General features: G+C 40.5%; 1 protein-coding gene and 1 pseudogene across 1 annotated transcript; one reads left to right on the top strand and one right to left on the bottom strand.

The window, feature by feature from the left end:
• Positions 1-367: 367 nt before the first annotated feature.
• On the bottom strand, positions 368-1,315 carry Vom1r59 (vomeronasal 1 receptor 59). Its single transcript, XM_087610032.1, has one exon. It carries the CDS (start codon positions 1,313-1,315, stop codon positions 368-370), a length of 948 nt encoding a protein of 315 aa, XP_087466158.1.
• Minpp1-ps1 (multiple inositol-polyphosphate phosphatase 1, pseudogene 1) lies at positions 13,113-15,494 on the top strand (annotated as a pseudogene).

Below are 15,786 nucleotides of genomic sequence, written 5' to 3'. Positions count from 1 at the left end.
CCATAAAGAAGGGGAGGTGGAGGGGCTAGGGGGATGTTGGCCCGGAAACTGGGAGAGGGAATAACACTCGAAATGTAAATAAGAAATACTCAAGTTAATAATAAAAAAATATTGTTCACAATATTTCAATGACATTCATTATGTACAAATGTCATAGTTTGAGTGAGTAATGAGTGTTAAAATTATTAAAATTATGTACATAGATTGGTATTCAAGAAACATGTTAAGTACCTGAATTTTAATAGTGTACAGAATGTCTGAATTATAACTAAAGCCATTTCATGTATTCAAGGTACACATGCAAATAGTTAATTACATGAAAATTATTAAGACACTGTTTTCATGCCTAGAAAGTAGAGGTTTCAGTTTAACCATGGATTGAACATTGAAAACAGGTCATTCTCAGTATAGAAAATGAAGAAATGAATTGCAAAATAACTTTATTATTCTTCATGAGTAAAAAAGGGCAGATGGTAGGGTAGCATGTTGTCAAAATTGCATTTATTGACTCCACTCTTGGAAATTTTTCACTTGAATAAAAGCTATAAAGGGTGACACAGTTGTTCAACCAATAAATTAATACAAAGCAGCTAACCAGAGACAGGATGCTGTGGGTGGCTTTGCGCTCAGGAGATGTCTGGGAGGAAAGATTAGGGCTGCAGAGATGCTGGGCTCCCTTGCGGTGTCTGTAGAGGAAAACCACCATGTAGAGGCTGGCCCACATCATGATGGTCACAAAAAAGAGATCATGAATAAGGGTAATGCTAAGAAATGACCCTGTATTGTGGTTCCCAAACTGCTTGTTTACACAGTAACCATCTGAATATCCATGGCCAGCAAGAGTATTATTGGATTTGGCTACTACCATTGGAAGCATATATCCATAGATGAGTAGGTTAATAAGCCAGGAGCAAAGTAAAGAAGAAAAAGCCCATGTAGAGAGTCTAGGCTTAAGCCAGGCCCACTTAGAAGTACTGGGAGTGATGGTGATTACTTGGAATGTGCTTAAAACACAGGTGCTGCAGATGGACAGACCCCGGCTGACTCTGAATGAAAACAAAACTGCCTTACAACCGATATCGTCCAGAAAATTGGTTACTCCAAAGGATAACATGGTATCTTTTGTCAATAGGAATACGATCAGCAAAATATTGACTATTGTCAAGTGAATACAAACTGAATCTATCAACTTCTTATACTGAGGCCTGAAGACGAAAGTGTATATATATAACAACAATAGTGCTGAGTTCCCTAGAACACCAAGACTGAACTGCAATATGAGAAAGATCTGGAAGATGGTGTCACTTGGAAGCATGATGTTAATGTGAGCCAGGTTTGTTAGGTCTAGAGTACCAAATGAATGGACTGTATTCAAAAAATGTGAATGGGGTTTGTAGAAAAATATACTGCTCAGGAGAAGAAAGAACAAATGAAATGTCCAGTTCTTTCCTTTCCTCTTCTACGTCCTCCTCGTCTTCTTTGTATCTTCTTTTTGTTTTTCAAGTCAGGGATTCTCTGTGTAGCCCTGTCTGGAACTTGCTGTGTAGACCAGGCTGGCCTCACACTCACAGAGATCCACCTAACTCTACCCCCCAAGTGCTGGGATCAAGGGTGTGAGCCAACATCAACTAGAGAAATGTACAACTCATTTCAATGTTAGGTCCATAGATGACACTTTAGCAACTGCCTGCCTGGGATTCTTGGCCATCTTAGGGAATAAAATAAAGTGTGGAGAATAATAAAGGGTCGAGACCACCCAAAGATCCTGAATTCTGTTATGTCAGGCAGAAGGATATGTTGACCTACATGAAAGCCAAATTTGCATGTTATGAGGGACTTAAAAATTATTCATTCCATGTGTACAAGTGTTTTGCCTGCATGTCTGTACATTATATAAAAGCCTTAGAATCAAACCTTGGATCTCTGGAGAGCAGCTAATGGTCCTTCATTGTTGAGCCATCCCTCAAGCTAAAATGAATTTCTATCCAGTAGTCAATATTATTTCTTTAATCTAAGTGTCAATGTTTTCATGTTTAAAACAACATATGCTTCTATCACATATGTAGTAATGGGTGTACATGACCTTAAGTGTTTGGTCTACACATACATTTCTGTCAGCACAGTGATGACTAAATTCTTGGGCTTTCCATGTGAGACTCTTTGCCTCTCATTCTACCCTACAGGCTAACCAGCAATGTTCTGAGGCATTTCATTTGATTTTATATATTTATTTTGCTCACAACTTAGAACTGAGTAGCCAATAGGCAGAACACAAAGGCCAGGGTAGAAAACTATATATGCCACATTCTTGAGCACATCTTCATAAAAATGTGTTTTCTGTGATATTCAGTAACCAAATCAATAAGGCTGGTTCTGATTGATAAACCCACTCTAATACATATATAAATAATATATATAATATATACATATACATTATATTGTTATTGCAACATATGAATCCTATTTCCACATGAAATTTTGCATTAATGTTAAAGAGCCAGAATTCTCAAGAACACAGTTACAAAGAGGATGGAAATGATATAAGATTCATGAACTTTGACCATGAACTTCACAACATTATTATGCCACCCATGCTCTGCGGATCTTGTTGTATGTGTGTGGAGTTGCTGTATAACAACTTGAGACTTAATCCTACACTAATCTAACTATTTTGATTGCCTAAAATACAAACATTTATTCTTTGAAGGTTATCTATGGATTCCTCAACAGTCTCTTTTATCCTGACAGGGTCTATTAGACTTTTCCCAATGTGCTGGTCTGAATTCTCCTTACACACTATAAATCTCTGCTTTGGTCCGAGTTTCTAGGACAGTCAAGTTTTTCTAGTGTGAGGGGCCATCATTTGAACTACTTAAAGAATGAGTTGTTCTCTTTGTTCTCTTCTCTTCCCTGCTCTTCCTCTCTTCCCTGTCCTTTCTCTCTACCCCCACCCCTTCCCTCCACGTGCTCATGGCCGGCCTTTCCTCTCCTCTCCTCTTCTTCTCTCATTAAACCTCTCCACATGGAAAAAAAAAAAGAATGAGTTGTATAGGCAGAATGCCTAAGAGTAACAAACTTAATTTTAAATTTTATATGAATATAAAAAGATCTCTATCAATGGAAACTTTAAATTTTTATCAACATAGAAATTTTGCACCACTGTAAGAAAATATAACCTCAATTTTGTATCAAAATTTAAAGATTTTTTTTACCAAAGTAAGATTATGACTATAAAATGTTTTGTTTAAGGGCAAATTTAGTAATCCATTCCAACAACTCATTCAAGAATATAAGGCTTAGTGTTGGTCCTTTTAACAGATTCTATTACAAACTGATTAAGAAGATTAAGTAGGCACTAGGCGATTCCCTCTTCGGTCTGTAATGTAGGCAGAGGGTAGTCTCCACTGACTTCTCAGAAGTGTCTACACTTCTGAGGGTCCAACTCTATCCCCCTGTGGAAATTAGGTGCAAGGAGCTGTTTGGCAAGTTCAGTTCAATCCTGAGCACAAACCAGAATGGCAGTTACTGCCGGCTGACTGTTCCTATATTCCTGTGTCCAGAAGCACTGTGCGGTTTCCCCTTGGACCGGATGTGGGCAAATGTGTGCAGAAGTGGCAGTTTGTCCTGCGGTCTCAGGATGTCTGCACTCCAGGGTGTTCAGCTCTCTTCCCCATGGGATTTGGGTGCAGGAACTCTTGGCTCACTCTTCTAAACTGCTGTTCACCACAAATGGAAGTAAGCTGGAAAGAATCCAGATGCCCTTCAACAGAGGAATGGATTCAATGTGGTACATCTACACAATGGAGTACTACTCAGCTATCAAAAACAATGACTTCATGAAATTCATAGGCAAGTGGAATGAACTATAAAATAATCATCCTGAATGAGGTTACCCCATCATAGAAAAACACATTTGGTATGTACTCATTAATAAGTGGATATTAGACCAAAAGCTTGAATTACCCAAGATGCAATCCACAGACCACAGGAAGCTCAAGAAGAAGGATGACCAAAATATGGATGCTCCCATTCCTTCTTAAAAGGGGGATAAAAATATCCATAGAAGGGGATATGGAAGCAAATGTTAGGGCAGTGACTGAAGGAACAGATATACAGAGCCTGCCCCACATGTGACATACATACATATATATATATATATATATATATATATATATATATATATATATATATATATATATCCACCAAAACTACATAAGATTGATGAAACTAAAAAAATGCATGCTGAAAGGGCCATAAAGATCTTTCCTGAGAGACACATCCAGATCATGTCCAATACAGAGGTCAATGCTAGCAAACCACTGAACTGAGAACACGACCCTCTTGGGGGAAATTAGAGGAAGGATTGAAAGAGTTGAAGGAGCTTGCAACCCCATAAGAACAACAATGCCAACCAACCAGAGCTTCCAGGAACTAAACCACTACCAAAAGACTATACATGGACTGACCCAGGGCTCCAACTGCATATATAATAGAGAATAGTTTTGTTAGGGCACCAGTGGAAGGGGAAGCCCTTGGTCCTGTCAAGGTTGGGCCTCCAATGCAGGGGAATATGAGGGAAGGCAGTAAAGGGGATGGATGGGGGAATACCCATATGGGGAAGGGGTAGAGGATGGGGAATTATGGACAGGAAATCGGGAAAGGGAATAACATTTGAAATATAAGTAAAGAAATATATCTAATAAAAAAAGATTGAGCTGAATAAACACTTTCCTCTCCCCACCAAAAAAAGAAAATTAAATAATAAAGATTAAAGGTCAAATAATAAACTCATGTCAATATACGATTTTGATTTAATTACAAGTGTTTTCAATATTATTCAAAGAGTAAATAGCTAAGAATAATCAATGTTTGACAACTTAGTTATGCCACAAATGTAGATAGATTGTTTTAAAAATGTCAAAGGTCAAAAAAATATGATATTTCAAATCATTTATCAATAGCTCTTTTGACTAGGAGAAATGTCTACTACTCGTAGTACACCGATTCTACTTTAAAGAAAATATTGAACATCATTACCTCTATATAGAGTTGCTCCACTTGTGACAAGCTAGCCACTGGGGGGAAAATGCCTTAATTCATCTACAGACAAAAAAATATGTCCAGGAAATGACAAATGATTTACAAATAATGTGAAATAATCAAGAAGTTACCTCTGCCAAAACAGGATAATCTAGTCCTTCATGATTCCTGCTTCACTTAAGGTCTGTCATGTGGTTTGAGGCCAGAATGCTAAACACAGATGCTCGAAAATTATGAGGAATATAGGAGGCTATCCAAGCAGTCAGCTGCCTCTACAAACTGTTTAAGTTAGAAGGTATGTCTTAGTGTTCCTACTTATTCAGGTAATATTTAATCCCTTCTCAGATTTCTGATGGAGTTAAAGACTACTTATAGACACATAATCAAACTTAACTTATTTAGCATTAAAGAAGGTATTCTAGATATAAAACAATGTTTCTCAGATGGTAATACAAGTTAAAAATCAACATAATTCAGACACAAAATTATAAACTCTTTAAGTTAGCAGAGATAATAGATTACTATATCTAAATGTACAGAATTGATCAACTAGGTGTTAGTGTATATCAGACCTTAAAATTTACATTATTGTCTTAATTGTGTTCAATTTATATCTCAGAGAAAGGAGACTTTCTAAATGGGCAAAACTTGTAAAATGTAGTGGTTTTGGCCTAATGCTACTTGTGTTTTGTTAATTTGGGTCCCCAGAATTACTTGCCCAGAATATGCACAACCATATGTAAGACAGTGAAGGACCCTGTTCTCAGTTGGTTCTGATTTGTAAATGAAGTTGCTGGCAGTCAATCGCTGGGAAGGGCAGACAGTAGCCAGACTTCTAAGAATCACAGGTTAGAAAAAGAGGAGGAAGAGGACAAAAGAGATCTTCCATGCAGGGGGAAGTTTAGAGGTGCCATGACTGAGAAGATGCAGGACAAAGAACATAGGCACAATCTATGATGCAAGGCATGGTCGAAAGACGACTGTCCTAATGAGTCCATGGTAGTCAATATGGAGTATAGGATTTGTTAAGCAATAAGTTGGGAATATCAAAGGAAGGTGGGATAGCCAAATGGATGTTAGGAAGTAGCCCATCCATTAAAGTATTGAGGCATATTAAAGTGTGTGCGTGTGTGTGTGTGTGTGTGTGTGTGTGTGTGTGTGTGTGTGTGTGTCATTCAGCAACCCAGAACACTGGGGCAGGTAGTGAGGAATACACTGCTTGAGGGATTGATATGAGTATTATTGGGTACTGCTACAATACCTTATTCACTTAAACAGGACCCACCATCCTCTAAGATTTGAAAATGCATCTCTTCTCTTTTGTGCCTTATGGATTTTTTTTTTTTTTGGAGCTGGGGACCGAACCCAGGGCCTTGCGCTTCCTAGGCAAGCGCTCTACCACTGAGCTAAATCTCCAGCCCCTGTGCCTTATGGATTTTTTAGACTCATATTAATTTCTTTGGAATCACACATGGCTTCCCATGTTTTGCCCTGGATTAATTGTTATCTTCCTCAATATTCACCAGAAATTTGTTTTTGCTTATCCTTTTTCCTTGTTCTGTATCTACCGGTAGAGGCCCTAACTTTTCATACTTTTTACTTCAAGTACAGTCTTGAAAATTCCCTCCACTAACCATGTCTTTAGTGTTTCTCCTGCAAAGAGTACGAGCTCAAGGATAAAATACCTGACTACAATTTCAACACAAAAGGAACAGACTAACTATGACGAGCAGAGGAAGATACCATCAATGAACATGTGGAATCACAAAAGAGTAGCACTATTTTTGACATTCAAGAAAATGGAATTTAAATAATGATGAAAAATGTACTAAAAAAAAGACTATTTATGATCCACAGCAGTCCAGACACTGGCCAGACCTGAAGGGAAACAGTCAAGAGTTCTCTGCACCCAAGTCCCGTGGGAGGGAGAGCTAAACCTTCAGAGGGGCAGATATGCCTGGGAAGCCAGAAGAGACTACACTTTGCCCACATTTCTGACTCCAGAAGAAAACACCTAATGCCATCTGGGACCCCGGTGCATGGGGGTTCAGGGAAAAGACGGCACAAGCCCTCGAGGTTGCCGTCCTCAAGGAGAGCTCAAAAGCAACCCCCACAAGCAACATGAACCAGGGGACCACAGGTAAGAACAAATTTTCTGCTCCAAACGACCTGCCTGGTGGACTCAGGACACAGGACCATAGGAATAGCTGAAAACCAGTAGACAGGAAAGACTCTATGCCCAAAAGCAGAACACCCGGTTCCCATAACTGGCTGAAAGAAAACAGGAAAACAGGTCTACAGAACACCTGACACACAGGCCTATAGGACAGTCTAGCCACTGGCAGAAATAGCAGAACAAGTTAATACCAGAGACAACCTGATGGCGAGCGGCAAGCGCAGGAAACCAAGCAACAAAAACCAACACTACAAGGCATCATGGAAGCCCAATTCTCATACCAAAGCAATCACTGAATATCCAAACACACCAGAAAAGCAAGATCTACATTTAAAATCACATTTGACCATGATGCTTGAGGACTTAAAAAAAAATGAAGAACTCCATTAGAGAAAGACAGGAAAATATAAATAAACAAGTAGAAGCCTATAGAGAGGAATCACAAAAATCCCTGAAAGAATTCCAGGAAGACACAATCAAACAGTTGAAGGAATTAAAAATGGAAATAGGAACATTAAAGAAAGGAGAAAGGGAAACAACCCTGGATATAGAAAGCCAAAGCAAGAGACAAGGAGCTGCAGATACAAGCATCACCAACAGAATACAAGAGATAAAAGAGAGAATCTCAGGAGCACAAGATTCCATACAAATCATCGACACAACTGTCAAAGATAATGTAAAACGGAAAAAGCTACTGGTCCAAAACATACAGGAAATCCAGGACTCAATGAGAAGATCAAACCTAAAGATAATAGGTATAGAAGAGAGTGAAGACTCCCAGCTCAAAGGACCAGTAAATATCTTCAACAAAATAATAAAAGAAAACTTCCCTAACCTAAAGAAAGAGATGCCAATAAACACACAAGAAGTCTACAGAACTCCAAATAGATTGGAACAGAAAATAATATGTGACCTCCTGTCACATACCAGTCAAAACACCAAATGCACAAAATAAAGAAAGAATATTAAAAGCAGTAAGGGAAAAAGGTCAAGTAACATATAAAGGTAGACCTATCTGTATCACACCAGACTTCTTGCCAGAGACTATGAAAGCCAGAAGATCCTGGACACATGTCATACAGATCCTAAGAGAACACAAATACCATCCCAGGTTACTGTATCCTGAAAAACTCTCAATTAACACAGAGGGAGGAACCAAGATATTCCATGACAACACCAAATTTACACAATACCTTCCTACCAATCCAGCCCTACAAAGGATTATAAATGGTAAAGCCCAACATAAGGAGGTAAGCTACAACCTAGAAGAAGCAAGAAACTAATTGTCTTGGCAATAAAAAAAGATGAGAAAAGCACACAAACATAACCTCACATCCAAATATGAATATACCAGGAAGCAATAATCACTATTTCTTATTATCTCTCAACATCAATGGTCTCAACTCCCCAATAAAAAGACATAGATTAACAAACTGGATACACAATGAGGACCCTGCATTCTGCTGCTACAGGAAACACACCTCAGAGACAAAGACAGACACTACCTCAGAGTAAAAGGCTGCTAAACAACTTTCCAAGCAAATGGTCTGAAGAAGCAAGCTCGAGTATCCATTCTAATATCGAATGAAACCAATTTTCAACTAAAAGTCATCAAAAAAGATAAGGAAGGACACTTCATATTCATCAAAGGAAAAATCCATCAAGATGAACTCTCAATCCTGAATATATATGATCTAAATACAAGGGCACCTACATACATAAAATAAACCTTACTAAAGCTCAAAACACATATTGCACCTCACAGAATAATAGTAGGAGATTTCAACACCCCACTATCATCAATGGACAGGTCATGGAAATAGAAATTAAACAGAGACATACACAGACTAAAAGAAGTCGTGAACCAAATGGACTTAACAGATATTTATAGAACATTCTATCCTAAAGCAAAAGGATATACATTCTTCTCACCACCTCATGGTACTTTCTCCAAAACTGACCATCTAATTGGTTATAAAACAGGCCTCAACAAATACAGAAAGATAGAAATAATCCCCTGCGTCCTATCAGACCACCATGGGCAAAAGCTGGTCTTCAACAACAATAAGGAAAGAACGCCCACATATACATGGAAGTTGAACAATGCTCTCCTCAATGATAAACAGGTCAAGGAAGAAATAAAAAAAAAGAAATTAAAGACTTCTTAGAAGTTAATGAAAATGAAGGTACAACATACCCAAACTTATGGGACACAATGAAAGCTATGCTATGAGGAAAACTCACATCTCTGAGTGCCTGCAGAAAGAAACAGGAGAGAACATATGTCAGCAGCTAGACAACGCACCTAGAAGATCTAAAACAAAAAGAAGCAAATACACCCAGAAGGAGTAGAAGGCAGGAAATAATCAAACTCAGAGCTGAAATCAACCAAGTAGAAACAAAAATGACCATAGAAAGAATCAATAGAACCAAAAGATGGTCCTTTGAGAAAATCAACAAGATAGATAAACCATTAGCCAGACTAACGAGAGGACACAGAGAGTGTGTCCAAATTAACAAAATCAGAAATGAAAAGGGAGACATAAATACAGAATCAGAGGAAATTCAAAAATCATCAGATCCTACTGCAAAAGCCTATGTTCAACAAAACTTGAAAATCTGCAGGAAATGGACAATTTCCTACACAGATACCAGGTACCAAAGTTAAATCAGGAACAGATAAACCGGTTAAACAACCCCATAACTCCTAAGGAAATAGAAGCAGTCATTAAAGGTCTCCCAACCAAAAAGAGCCCAGGTCCAGACGGGTTTAGTGCAGAATTCTACCAAACCTTCAGAGAAGACCTCATACCAATATTATCCAAACTATTCCACAAAATTGAAACAGATGGATCACTACCGAATACCTTCTACGAAGCCACAATTACTCTTATACCTAAACCACACAAAGACACAACAAAGAAAGAGAACTTCAGACCAATTTCCCTTATGAATATCGATGCAAAAATACTCAACAAAATTCTGGCAAACCGAATCCAAGAGCACATCAAAACAATCATCCACCATGACCAAGTAGGCTTCATCCCAGGCATGCAGGGATGGTTTAATATACGGAAAACCATCAACGTGATCCATTATATAAACAAAATGAAAGAACAAAACCACATGATCATTTCATTAGATGCTGAGAAAGCATTTGACAAAATTCAACACCCCTTCATGATAAAAGTCCTGGAAAGAATAGGAATTCAAGGCCCATACCTGAACATAGTAAAAGCCATATACAGCAAACCAGTTGCTAACATTAAACTAAATGGAGAGAAACTCGAAGCAATCCCACTAAAATCAGGGACTAGACCACGCTGCCGACTCTCTCCCTACTTATTCAATATAGTTCTTGAAGTTCTAGCCAGAGCAATCAGACAACAAAAGGAGGTCAAGGGGATACAGATCGGAAAAGAAGAAGTCAAAATATCACTGTTTGCAGATGATATCATAGTGTATTTAAGTGATCCCAAAAGTTCCACCAGAGAACTACTAAAGCTGATAAACAACTTCAGCAAAGTGGCTGGGTACAAAATTAACTCAAATAAATCAGTAGCCTTCCTCTACACAAAAGAGAAACAAGCCGAGAAAGAAATTAGGGAAATGACACCCTTCATAATAGACCCAAATAATATAAAGTACCTCGGTGTGACTTTAACCAAGCAAGTAAAAGATCTGTACAATAAGAACTTCAAGACACTGAAGAAGGAAATTGAAGAAGACCTCAGAAGATGGAAAGATCTCCCATGCTCATGGATTGGCAGGATTAATATAGTAAACATGGCCATTTTACCAAAAGCAATCTACAGATTCAATGCAATCCCCATCAAAATACCAATCCAATTCTTCAAAGAGTTAGACAGAACAATTTGCAAATTCATCTGGAATAACAAAAAACCCAGGAGAGCTAAAGCTATCCTCAACAATAAAAGGACTTAAGGGGGAATCACTATCCCTGAACTCAAGCAGTATTATAGAGCAATAGTGATAAAAACTGCATGGTATTGGTACAGAGACAGACAGATAGACCAATGGAATAGAATTGAAGACCCAGAAATGAACCCACACACCTATGGTCACTTGATTTTTGACAAAGGAGCCAAAACCATCCAATGGAAAAAAGATAGCATTTTCAGCAAATGGTGCTGGTTCAACTGGAGGTCAACATGTAGAAGAATGCAGATCGATCCATGCTTATCACCCTGTACAAAGCTTAAGTCCAAGTGGATCAAGGACCTCCACATCAAACCAGACACACTCAAACTAATAGAAGAAAAACTAGGGAAGCATCTGGAACACATGGGCACTGGAAAAAATTTCCTAAACAAAACACCATTGGCTTACGCTCTAAGATCAAGAATCGACAAATGGGATCTCATAAAACTGCAAAGCTTCTGTAAGGCAAAGGACACTGTGGTTAGGACAAAACGGCAACCAACAGATTGGGAAAAGATCTTTACCAATCCTACAACAGATAGAGGCCTTATATCCAAAATATACAAAGAACTCAAGAAGTTAGACCGCAGGGAAACAAATAACCCTATTAAAAAATGGGGTTCAGAGCTAAACAAAGAATTCACAGCTGAGGAATGCCGAATGGCTGAGAAACACCTAAAGAAATGTTCAACATCTTTAGTCATAAGGGAAATGCAAATCAAAACAACCCTGAGATTTCACCTCACACCAGTGAGAATGGCTAAGATCAAAAACTCAGGGGACAACAGATGCTGGCGAGGATGTGGAGGAAGAGGAACACTCCTCCATTGTTGGTGGGATTGCAAACTGGTACAACCATTCTGGAAATCAGTCTGGAGAATCCTCAGAAAATTGGACATTGAACTGCCTGAGGATCCAGCTATACCTCTCTTGGGCATATACCCAAAAGATGCCCCAACATATAAAAACGACATGTGCTCCACTATGTTCATTGCAGCCTTATTTATAATAGCCAGAAGCTGGAAAGAACCCAGATGCCCGTCTACAGAGGAATGGATACAGAAAATGTGGTACATCTACACAATGGAATATTACTCAGCTATCAAAAACAACGACTTTATGAAATTCGTAGGCAAATGGTTGGAACTGGAAAACATCATCCTGAGTGAGCTAACCCAATCACAGAAAGACATACATGGTATGCACTCATTGATAAGTGGCTATTAGCCCAAACGCTTGAATTACCCTAGATGCCTAGAGCAAATGAAACTCAAGACAGATGATCAAAATGTGAATGGTTCACTCCTTCTTTAAAAGGGGAACAAGAATACCCTTGGCAGGGAAGAGAGAGGCAAAGATTAAAACAGAGACTGAAGGAACACCCATTCAGAGTCTGCCCCACATGTGGCCCATGCATATACAGCCATCCAATTAGACAAGATGGATGAAGCAAAGAAGTGCAGACCGACAGGAGCCGGATGTAGATCGCTCCTGAGAGACACAGCCAGAATACAGCAAATACAGAGGCGAATACCAGCAGCAAACCACTGAACTGAGAATAGGACCCCCGTTGAAGGAATCAGAGAAAGAACTGGAAGAGCTTGAAGGGGCTCGAGACCCCATATGTACAACAATGCCAAGCAACCAGAGCTTCCAGGGACTAAGCCACTAACTAAAGACTATACATGGACTGACCCTGGACTCTGACCTCATAGGTAGCAATGAATATCCTAGTAAGAGCACCAGTGGAAGGGGAAGCCCTGGGTCCTGCTAAGACTGAACCCCCAGTGAACTAGACTGTTGGGGGGAGGGGGACAATGGGGGGAGGGTGGGGAGGGGAACACCGATAAGAAAGGGGAGGGGGGAGGGGGATGTTTGCCCGGAAACTGGGAAAGGGAATAACACTCGAAATGTATATAAGAAATACTCGGCCCTCCGCGGGCCCCTGGACACGATGCTTCGTGGCGCGCACAGCCACCTCTCGGCCTCGGTAGCCCTCGCCGCGGTCCTGGCTGTGGCGCTGCTCTCGTCGTTCGCGCGCTGCTCTCTCCCGGGGCGCGGGGACCCGGTGGCTTCGGTGCTTAGCCCCTACTTCGGCACGAAGACACGCTATGAAGATGTCAACCCCTGGCTGCTGGGCGACCCGGTGGCGCCGCGACGGGACCCGGAGCTGCTGGCGGGGACTTGCACCCCGGTGCAGCTGGTCGCCCTCATCCGTCATGGCACCCGCTACCCTACGACCAAGCAGATCCGCAAGCTGAGGCAGCTGCAGGGGCTGCTGCAGACCCGCGAGTCCGTAGATGGCGGGAGCCGAGTGGCCGCCGCTCTGGACCAATGGCCGCTGTGGTACGATGACTGGATGGACGGGCAGCTGGTGGAAAAGGGGCGGCAGGACATGCGACAGCTGGCCCTGCGTCTGGCCGCCCTCTTCCCTGACCTCTTCTGCCAGGAGAAGTACGGCCGCCTGAGGCTGATCACCAGCTCCAAGCACCACTGTGTGGACAGCAGCGCCGCCTTCCTCCAAGGGTTGTGGCAACATTACCACCCAGGATTGCCACCTCCCGACGTCTCAGACATGGAGTGTGACCCTCCGAGAGTTAATGATAAGCTAATGAGGTTCTTCGATCACTGTGAGAAGTTTTTAACCGAAGTCGAAAGAAACGCCACGGCTCTTTATCATGTGGAAGCCTTCAAAACCGGGCCAGAAATGCAGACAGTTTTAAAGAAAGTTGCAGCCACTTTGCAAGTGCCAGTGAACAATTTAAATGCAGACTTAATTCAGGTAGCCTTTTTCACCTGTTCGTTTGACCTGGCAGTTCAAGGTGTCCATTCTCCCTGGTGCGATGTGTTTGATGTAGATGATGCGAAGGTTCTGGAATACTTAAATGATCTGAAACAGTACTGGAAACGAAGTTATGGCTATGCCATTAACAGCCGGTCCAGCTGCAACCTGTTTCAGGACATTTTTCTACACCTGGACAAAGCAGTTGAGCAGAAGCAAAGGTCTCAGCCGGTCTCTTCTCCAGTCATCCTCCAGTTTGGTCATGAGGAGACCCTCCTACCCCTGCTCTCGCTCATGGGCTACTTCAAGGACAAGGAGCCCCTGACAGCATACAATTTTGAGGAGCAGGTGCATCGCGAGTTCCGAAGTGGTCACATCGTACCGTATGCTTCAAACCTAATATTTGTGCTTTACCATTGTGAAGACGCACAGACCCCTCAAGAAAAATTCCAGATACAAATGCTGCTGAATGAAAAGGTGTTACCCTTGGCTCACTCGCAGAAAACTGTTGCCTTGTATGAGGATCTGAAGAACCACTACCAGGACATTCTTCAGAGCTGTCAAACTAGTAAAGAATGTAACCTACCCAAGGTGAACATCACATCCGACGAGCTCTGAGGACTCATCAGTGCTCTGCTGAGGGCGCTTGTTGCCAATAGGTAGCCACTCTAAAGGCAGCAACAGGAGGATCTCTGTGAGCTCAAGGCCAACCTGTTCTACATAGTGAGTTCCAGGCCAGCCAAGGCTGCGTAGAGAAATAAAGTTTGGTCCTTTTGTCTTTTCACAGAAGATGATAGTTTCTTTTAGAATCTGGACATACGGGTAAGACATGACTCTCCCTGGAGCAGCTCTCTTCAGAAAAACTAATTCAGCAAAACAGCTGTCCCTCCCAGTGTTTGCAGAGCTGAAATTTTCCTAATGACCTAAGAAAATGCTGATGTAGAATGGTATTAGAAAATAACACTTCAAAAGTGTTGGATACCAAAGCACAGTGGCAGCTGGGTGAGCCGCAGTGAGTGACTGAGATGGGGACTTGAGTGATCATGTTGGGTTCTTTCCTTCTCCTTCACGAAGGACACAAAGAAGGAAGTCTAATAACGTATCCATCCAGACAGGAAATCAACTCGATATTAAGAACCAGGCTGAAGTAAAACTGAAAGTGTGGGCTATTTTTGTTGATGTTATTTACAAAAAGATTTAAACACTGTCAGTAATCGCCTTTAACCTCCAAGTAGATCTTGCAGAACCACCTCCATCCCTCGGACCTGTTTGAGGTGCGCAGTTATAATGGGGCCCAGCCTGGTACAGGAGCCGACTTCCTTGACTGTTGCCTGGTTTTCTTTCGTTCCATCATGGCTCCCCTTGTTATATCTTGATATTACATAAAGTTTATCTTTTGGTGGTTTGGATTTTTTTTTAAATAAAGACCTATCTGCCTAATTTAATTGTAGAGATTCGAACCTGATTCAAAGAAATTTTGAGTTCTTTCAAATACCATAAAAGTGTTTGCTACAATAAATAAATAAAATTCTTGTGGCTTTACTACCAAAAAAAAAAAGAAATACTCAAGTTAATAATAATAAAAAAAAGAAGAATAATAAAAAAAAAGAAGGGGAGGGGGAGGGATTAGGGGAATGTTTGCCTGGAAACCGGGAAAGGGAATAACATTCGAAATGTAAATAAGAAATACTCAAGTTAATAAAAAAAATAAAATAAAATAAAATGCTTCAGCATGTAATTTCAATATACCAATTAAAGCTTATAGTAGTTTTATAAAAAAAAAAGAAAGAAATGTTCAACATCTTTAGTCATAAGGGAAATGCTAATCAAAACAACCCTGAGATTC

Source organism: Rattus norvegicus, chromosome 1, assembly GCF_021556685.1.
Source record: "Rattus norvegicus strain SHRSP/BbbUtx chromosome 1, alternate assembly SHRSP_T2T, whole genome shotgun sequence".
Lineage (NCBI taxonomy): Eukaryota > Metazoa > Chordata > Mammalia > Rodentia > Muridae > Rattus > Rattus norvegicus.
This window is presented reverse-complemented; position numbering and strand designations above follow the sequence as displayed.

Bases quoted from the DNA above. Each gene is read 5' to 3' on its own strand.
- Vom1r59 (XM_087610032.1), bottom strand. From the start codon at position 1,315: ATGCTTCCAAGTGACACCATCTTCCAGATCTTTCTCATATTGCAGTTC.